This window comes from Etheostoma cragini, chromosome 4 (genome assembly GCF_013103735.1).
Source record: "Etheostoma cragini isolate CJK2018 chromosome 4, CSU_Ecrag_1.0, whole genome shotgun sequence".
Taxonomy (NCBI): Eukaryota; Metazoa; Chordata; class Actinopteri; order Perciformes; family Percidae; genus Etheostoma; species Etheostoma cragini.
In genome coordinates, this window is record NC_048410.1 from 17,672,790 (window position 1) to 17,682,117 (window position 9,328).

The 9,328-nt window shown below is 38.3% G+C and overlaps 1 protein-coding gene across 1 annotated transcript in view; it reads right to left on the reverse strand.

The window, feature by feature from the left end:
• The window catches only part of pparg (peroxisome proliferator-activated receptor gamma), a 28,508-nt gene extending 20,095 nt beyond the window's left edge, over window positions 1-8,413 (reverse strand). Inside the window, exon 1 of the mRNA XM_034869704.1 lies at window positions 8,275-8,413. Coding sequence (XP_034725595.1) covers window positions 8,275-8,326 — 52 coding nt within the window. The 5' untranslated portion in view covers window positions 8,327-8,413. The remainder of the gene's footprint in view (window positions 1-8,274) is intronic.
• Between the last annotated feature and the right edge of the window lie 915 nt (window positions 8,414-9,328).

Here is a 9,328-nt window from a genome sequence, read left to right on the forward strand (position 1 = left end):
TAACATGAATGAATAAATACAATTAGGACAAACAGCATCCGGTAGAGTCATTTGTCTCTTACTGTAAATGTGTTCAAATTCTACTAAATATGATACACAGTAATGCTCACACATGTTCCCAGACAAAAAGAGAGAAGAGAAGTGGTTTATTACACTGGGAAACGTCTGCCTTCATTTTCCTTTGTACATAATAATGTGACTATACAGGGGTGCACAGAAAATTAAAACCTATGTATATAAGTTAAAAAAAAACTGAATCACTTATCAAGGAAATGAGTCAGAATATACAGACTCACTGACTGACTGAACAGCTCAGATCCAGAGAGTCTCTTTTTTTAGGGTGTTTTCACATATAATTAAACGAACCAACCTCAGTCCACTTAAAGTGGAGCAAAAAGTGGATCAACAGAAAAGGCGCTCAGTTATTTTTGCGTTCACATTGTCAGTTTTCTTGAAAGAGGACTCAGTTTTTTTTCTGGTCCACTTCAGAGGAGGTCTGAGTACTGTTTGTCCTAGAGGTTCACAACTGTTGACTAATAGGTCTGAATTCTTTTGGAGAACTGAAATGGATGAAGTGTGAAAAAAAAACTTATTCACAACTGTGTCATTTTACCCAAAAGTGTCAGGGTTGGACAGGTGGGGTCAAGTGGTGTTACATTAGCTTTACAGTAGCTTCCACTACCCTCAAATTACAAGTGTGCACCGGGACAATTCCAGCAATGCAAAGACAGTTATAAAGTATCCTGAACTGCACATTTTCCAAGAGAGAAAGTCATCAGTTCTTTGAAAGATTAAGACACAAAAAATAACAGTCAATGGTGTTTGGATGAGGTGAGTGCTAAGTATCTGATATGTTATCGTGATGAATTAAACTTAATTTGATCCCTAATGTACAGATTTAGGATTTGCTTTTGTAGGTGCTGTGAGTGCTAAAACTAATCATGTATCAAAGAGAGAATCCATTATCAATGCAATCTTAATATTAGAAGACGACAATATCCCACACAACACCCTGTGACACGTGTCAAAAGCTTGTTTTCGGTAAGGCAAAGCGAACAAAAAAGCATTTGCACTCTTAGTTGTAAACATGTCCGCCTCTTTACCAAGACTTCACCTCTGATGAGTTTCACCAACCAAGCAGAACTCTTCCTCTGTGTTCACACTAAGAGATTCATAAGTGGAAGCAGGCACTGTGGTTGTTAGCTGCTTGCTGCTAACCCTGTGTGTTTGTTCCTACATAATGTTTTTGCCGAGGGGCTGCATCGTGTTGTTTTGGTAAGCTAGAGGAAATGTGAAACTAGAGCCTGGAGACTGTGTAATGCAAAAAGTAAAAATGTGCAGAGTCTAAAAAAAAAATCGAAAAAGAAAGAAACGCATCCTGAACAAGGAAGATGTAACACTTTGGGCAATTCGTAGGCTACAATCAAAATCCTCTATAAAGTTTTTTTTTACTTTCTTCACTGTCTCATAGTCAGATGAGAGGAACAATCCCACTTTTGTGTCTGTGCACTATGGAGCTACAGTCAGGGGGTGATTAGCTTAGCATAATAATTAGAAAAACAGTTGTCCAAAAGTTGAAAATATTTAAATACAACTGCCAGCCCCTCTAAAGCACATTAAGTAACATATTCTGTCTCATTTGTTTATTTTAAATACAAACAGAAAGGTAAAAATGATTGCGTTTGTAATGGGGAATTAGGGCTCTAGGTTTAGGTTTAGTGCGCAGACATGCAAGTGGTATTGTGCTTCTCATCTAACTTTTGGTAAGAAAGCGAATAAGCGTATCAACCAAACTGTTAATGCTCTGTACCAAAACCTGATGAAGTAATAAATACAGTGATTTAACACCACACAATTTATGATTTTCTCTTCCGATTGTCATCACCAAAAGACACAGATTTGAACAGACTTGATTGGACTTGGTTATAATCAGCAATCAAACAATCATATTCCATGTCCATGCACTAATTTAGCAAAGAAAGTGTTTTAGCTTTAACATACTACATCTATATGTTAACACACACACACACACACACACACACACACACACACACGCACACACACACACAGATGTTCAGGTTATGTTCTACATTGCTGTCAGAATCATAATGTGAGGGGGACATGAGGGGTGGGCCTTGTGTTATCAGACTACAGGGTGATTGAACTCCTATGAACAGCATTCTGGGGGATTGTAAAGAAAATATCAAACCCTTTCATTCACACAAACATTTAGGGATGAAACACATTGTCTGCATATACAATACAAGGTTATGTAAGCACATTGGAATTTAAAGACTTCCTATTTAAACTCGGATTGTGTGCAACCAACACACATGAGCAGATCAGTATACATACACGCATGGAAAGAGAGAGGCTAAGATATAAAGAGAAATCCCTCACTGTTGTAGTGTACATCTGTGTGTGTGTGTGTGTGTGTGTGTGTGTGTGCTCCGTATACTGCTCTCTGGGAATCTACAGTTTTAACAATAATCTAAGGACACAAACTTTCCCCCAAATCCTTTAAATAGTTATGAGTTAATGGATGATGAGTCTCTTGAGCCTTAAGAGCTTCCTCACTGGATAAGGGGAAGGATGTGTACATGCTGTCAAGGCCTCAAACTCACACACACACACACACACACTCACACACACACACACAAACACACCCGTTGCATTGAAAAAGGAGCACGAGAGTTAGGAAGAGAAGAATGATGATAGAGAGGACAGATAGATACAGTATGTCACGTAGGTTAATGATCAGTCTATGTAAGTGTGATCTCAGCTCTCAGAGTTGTGTAAGTAAGCGCAGCGGTGAAGATTTATAGCTCAACTAGTGTTTTGACAGAGACAGGGAGTGAGAGGAGGGCGACACGGTAGGAAGAGGGAGAGGTGCAATGTGGGAAGGGTCATACCCTGTTCCTTGAAGTAGAGAGGAAAACACAGGAGTGTGCTGCCTACAGCTGCTGTTTAGATGGACAATAACAAAACAATATATGACGTGACTCCCATTCTCAGAATGTACTGGAAATAAGTGTGAACAAGTAAAAACGGGGGGTTCACTGAAAGTTTGAAACCTTCACAGCCATTGTCCAATCACCCGTAACTAGGCACAGCAGGCCCGTCAAGCTTTGGCTAACTCCTTATGTTGAACATTGCACATCGGGCTGTAATAAGTGGAAGTGGTGACGAAAGGTGTCAAAAAGGCGTCAAAAAGACAACGAAAATATCTACGAAAAGGCAACAAAAAGGCAACAACGTTTCTACACATGTTTCTTTTAGCTTTTTATAAACCAAATTCATGTAAGCAAAAGAGTAAGAAATGTATTAACTATCATCTTTGTCTGCTGTAGTGTAAGCTGAAATTGTTATCATTGAATGGTCAATTTATTAAAATGACTAAAGGAAAGGATAAGTTTACTTTCCAGAAAGAGGGAAAGCTATAAACAGACTTTGGTTTCATTTCCTATATCTTTTGGCATTTAACCATTATTGGCCAATTATACATTGAGGGGGCAGATTTGATACATCATCATCATCCTTAGTAATATCTAGGCAGCGCAATATCTAGTGAACCCACGTAGAAGCTTGTGCACACATAAACTATGATGCAGTCTTAAGTTCCCACTAGAGACCGAGGTTTTGTGCTGAGGGGCTGCTGTTTGCTCCCACATCTTTCTTTAAAGGAAACAAGGACAAAGGTTGCTAGATATCCCTACTGTCTCTTGACTAATATCTATGTTAAAGTGCATTGGCAAGGAAATCTTCTTGTTAGTGTATAAGTGTATATTTGTCTTTTGACGTCAGATGATGTGGGTCTTTATGCTTATGTGGGCTAGGGTGAATTACCAAAAGGGACAGTAGTTTTATGGTAAATAAATTATTAAGAATTTGTTTAAGAGGATGGAACACTAAATATCCTATTTTCCTAAGTTTGGCCATCATTTCTATCTGTTATGATATGTTTGTGACTAAAGTAAATGCTAAGATCTTATAACATGGAATAATAGTTACAACAAACACAAACAACGTTTCTGGATAGGAGAATAATCGGTCAGGGGTTCTTTGCATTTCTTAAAACCAATCACAATCGTCCTGGTTAAGCTCCGGACACAACAAGCAACCTTGCCAATACTTTTGGCTTGCCAATACTTGAACTTGTTTTGGTGAAATATTTGCACAACTCAAAAGACAGCACCACATACAATATTAAATGAAGTTAACTTTTCACACAATAGAGTTACGTGAGACATTTAAATTTGCTGGACAAAATATGTTAAACATAATTTGCTCTGACCAGTGTGTTGCCTTGTGTATTTTGTCCATAGTAAACCCCCACCAATTGGTCCTAAAACGTCCCAGTCAGATGAGAAATGCTGTAAACCTATTCTTTGTAAATCTTTATAATCATACCCCGAAAGAACCAAGCAGGCCTGCCTAATTGCACGATCCAAATGTTCCTTAAAACTTGCAATTTTAAGCCTGTACTATTATTCACAAGTTCCTGATCATGTTGTCTGATGCAACCGCAGTTGACTCAAAGAAAGCTGAGAGTGAGGGACTGCCTGACCTTCCCGCGGCACTTGAACCTTGCTGTAAATCAACTGTTGTCTATATAGACTATAAAAGCCAACAGTTTAAACTGATTATCTAAACCACTTTATGTAAAGGTAAAATCAAAAGTAGTTTTACCTGAAATTAGAATAAAACTGGCTTACTGCTCAGAAAAACTATGGTAAGTACAAAACGTCATAATTGGACCAGACAGCCGCTCCGTGACTTGCGATCGATGTTTCCAGTGACAGTTGAACAATCACGTGATTACCAGATGATTGTCAGACTGCTATCATTTCATGTCCCATATGACTTCTTTTTAGCGAGGATTTCAGTACACAGGAGTTAACTTGGGGACAATTATTCTATATTGGTTGTAAAAAACCAGAATGGTCCTCTTTGGTGTTTACTTTTAAACATTTTTACTCTTTTACACTCTGCATTCTGTATCTTCAACCATGATGTAGATTCAGCACACCTACTGTTTATTTCTGAGTCAATAATGAAAACAAAACTTTTGGAAAACTGTTAGTTGCAGCCGTAATAGACTGGTGATCAGAAATAATTTGTCATGTTCACAATCCACAGCATGCTATTAGTAGGGAGGAAAGGAGTTAGGGTATTACTTAACAGTCTGTACATACAGTATATTTTACTTGCTGAAGAAAGGGCCAACAGAACAGAAACAGCATCAACTTTTGTTGCTGTACCTACCTTGCTTAAATATAAAAAAAAAGAAAATTGGCTTCCTAACATTATTGCTACACAGCACCCAACCATGTCTTAAGTGAGCCACCGCTGTCGTTTTGAGAAAGGGTTTGAAAAATAATACTTATTATGTGGATGGGGGGAAATGGAAGAGAATTAGAAGTTTTTAAATTGTGTGGGCATAGCCCGAGAGCCAAACCTTCCATTAAAATGCGTTCTTATCTCACCCAGACACAGACTGCATTTGCAGTAATATAAAGTGAAAAGAGGTAAGATCATGAGTCAGAGGGCAGGTTTTGTCTCTCCATAACATCTTGTCATTGTTAAAAGAAAGTAAAGGTCAACAGGAGAAACGGTTGGTCACAGCTGATTTATTTTGAATAATGTTGTCGTAATGACTCTGTTGGCAGTATATTAAAAAGGAGGGGAAAAAAAACTCTTAATCATGCAGCATACTCAGCTTTAGAGTCAAACTAATTAAAAAATGTTTGCCAAGAAAACTATTGCTAAAAGGTTAAAATAGAATTAGGTCACTTTGTCATCCCCTGTTTATAGACATTTTAAACTATATTAAGTTGCTGCATCTACCTCTACTACACTGCAAAAATATCCTGATCCTCATTAATTACAATAAAATCTGTTCATAGATCCGGAAAAACTCTCCGTACGATTATACTGTAGAGAAGAGAGGACATCATGGTTTGACAGAGTCTGATGGAAAATAAAAGAGGAACTAATAAAGCTAAATTTTTCATCGGCAAACAATAAAATTTATTTGATGTGAAAAAAAAATCAATTGCTCTAAGTACACAGTAAATGGTAAAATTATTTGCATTGAAGTTAGTTATTACACGTAATTTAAAAAACGTATTGATGACCTTTAGGCTTAACTGAGTCAGCATGGTCTCAATTTCATCTGATAAAGTCAAATCAAAGGTGTGCTTTTTTGAAAACGTTCACAATAACAATAAGAATAATTGAATTATAGTAAACAAACCAGGGTGTTGGCGTTGTGGAGGCAAAAGTGGTTAACTATCTGTGGGCTGAACCAGAGCGTGTCTCTCGCTTTTCATCTATCTGTATACAGATGCAACGTTGAACATCTTCCTTCCTTTCATGCAGTGATTCTGTTTAGCTCTCACAGAGGTTTAATTCCACTAAAGCCACTGCAAACAACTGCTCAGAAGATTGACAACCGTTGCTTCCAGTATTTTAAATGAACACAGATTTTCAAAAACCAAGACAAATCTTGGTATGTAGGCGTCTTTAAAGACCTGAGTTCGGTCTTCACAGCAACTCAAACAAAGCTTTGAGTGGAAGTAGAGTTAAACTTGCCGTGAGAAGGACAACATAAACATTGGTATCTCGAACACTCCTTTCATTTATGACAACAGAGCAAAGTCCACATCTGATCTGTGTCAGTCATTCACACACACACACACACACACACACACACACACACACACACACACACACACACACACACACACACACACACCTCTCTTTAGGAATTATATAACAGATTAGCAATAATTCACTGATTGGTGCCCTATCAACACTCTCATTAAGTACGTGTGAGTTGCATTAAATCTATGCTTGAAAACACAAAGACATAGTAAAGACCAAACAATTGCGCCCATTGCCAAATAATTTCCTAAATTTAGATAATGATTGCAAAAGATATATTATGAAAATACTCCAGATGAGCATTGTTCATGAGAGAAATTACCTTTTTATCACTTCTCCAAAATAGATATGATTTCTCAATCACAAATCTATCTCCTACTTAAAAAATAGCCACATTATCAGTGATGATATTTTAACCTTTAATAAATGTTAGTATTCCGATACATACCTAGTATTTTATAGCATCAGTTTGATGAGTAATATCCCTGTTACTTGATTTTATGCGATAATCTGTAAAATATGTAACTCTTGTTACTTCAACAATTTTCAACAAGCTGCAGGGCTTTTGAAGAAAGAGATCATCTAACTTCTGGGCAACTACTTTTTCTTATTGTTTATCTGACCGTTTGTCAAAGTTTTCTTTTCAATGTAATATATGTTCCTATATGATCCTATTTTTTTTTCCAGAGATGTTAACCGTGTTATCTATTAGGAGACAACAGCATGGCAAGGCCACAAAAATGGTTTGCCATGTTTTAGATAATGTATTACCAACAACATGCACTATTATGTTCCTGGTAGCTATTTTCCAAAACTAATTGATTTCCTATCTTCAGGGCGGTGATTGGTTTTGGTTGGTTTAGCTATGTTAAAATAAACTTGCAGAGATTTTAAACTTGCTAGACATACAATAGATCACAGTGGACTTTGCATATAGATGTATTATTGTGTGATAATGTTTCAGCTGTATCACCGCAATGACATAATATTGGACTAAATAATAATAATAATAAAGCAAACCTAATGGGGGGGGGGGGGACCAAACACAGGCAGAAGCACTTATTAAACTTCTCTGAATTGCAAAGAAATGAACTAAAAATTTAAATATGTAAAAACATTAAGTTCTGATTTCTCACTGTGTTGTCAGATTATTGACATGAAGATCACACAAAGTGATGAAGATAGACGGATGTGGTGAACAACTAGACCCACTGTTGGTACTGACTAGTCTTGTACAATAAACTTCTTAGTTTTCTTTCCAAGTGCCATTATCATATCAAAATAAAACATTAGGCCAGCTCACATCTAATAGCCAACTGTGGAGCCACACATCAGACCTCAGAGAGAAATCAGTGTTGGCCCCTGAGCATGATTACTGCTGAGTCACGACCAAGCTTTTCCAGTCAATTCCAAAACACAGAACTGCCTGAGTATTGTGCAATATCTACAAATCCCTCACATGACACAAAAAAGAGACATAAGAGAAGAATATAGGATATAGACTATATAAAAGTTGGGAGTTTCCCATTAAAACTGCTCAGCATTATAAACCTTATACACTGTAAGAGGCGGTGAGTCAGACAGACACATGCGGTCTATTGTACTCACCTGAGAAGTTGTGAAAACTTTGATCATTAAAATCTCGGCCTGGTGTTTGCATGTCAAACTCACACTCACTCACACTGTGGCCAGAAGACACACTATGGACCAACACCTGACTGTGAGCCAGTTGTCAGTCCTGTGACCACCCCCCCTTACCCCCCCCCCCCTCCCCCTCCATCCCACCTCCATCCCACCCTAACCATCACCTGCCCTCATCTGTACGCTAAGACTACCATGTGTCCACCAAAAAAGACATCAAATCCAGCCCTGTCGTCGTGCCTCTTAAAACAAGAAAACAAATGGCAAATTTGGATGTATAAGTCAGAAGGTTTCCTGTTTGAATGTCTGTTTCAGCAATCTTTAGTGTAATAAATTGTGTAATTTAATAATAATAATAATAAAAAAAACAGGAAGAAGCGTTTAAATCAGTGGGAGATTTTGTACTTGCCTACCCTGTGTCCTTTTAAAGTTTCTTATCCACCGACTCGGTGTTGGCTGGATCAAACGTCTTTTAAGGGAGTCGCAGCGCGTTGACGTCTAACCAGCAGCCGCAGCAACACTCACACAGCGCAGCGAACTGTGAACCGAGCGGAAGGGGACTGACCTGATCAGTGTTTGGAAGCGCAGAGCAGACAGAGCCCACTTGCTTTTTCAAGCTGGATCGCCTTTTTTTTTTTCGGTTGCGTGAATTTGCGCGTCAGCCTTTGAAACCGACGCGCCTCGTCTTTGCCAAGGAAACACAAAGTGGTCAGGTCTGTTTGCCGTGAAGGTTTCTGGTCATGCTGCTGGCTGCTGCTGCTGCTGCGGTCGGTGCCTGCCTGCCTGCCTCTGTCTCCGTCTCCGTCTATGTCTCTGTCTCTGTCTCTCCTCCCTCCTCTCACACACCACTCACTGGGGATCCTCAGGCATCATATTACCATTTAGCCATGGCTACGGAGGGGGGTAATTGGCAAAATACATATTATTTTTTTATTTGTTTTGTTGTTTTTTTATTGTTAAAAAATGAACTTGTGTCTTAAGTCTAATCGAATTAAGGAATAGTTTGACATTTTTGGCTTGG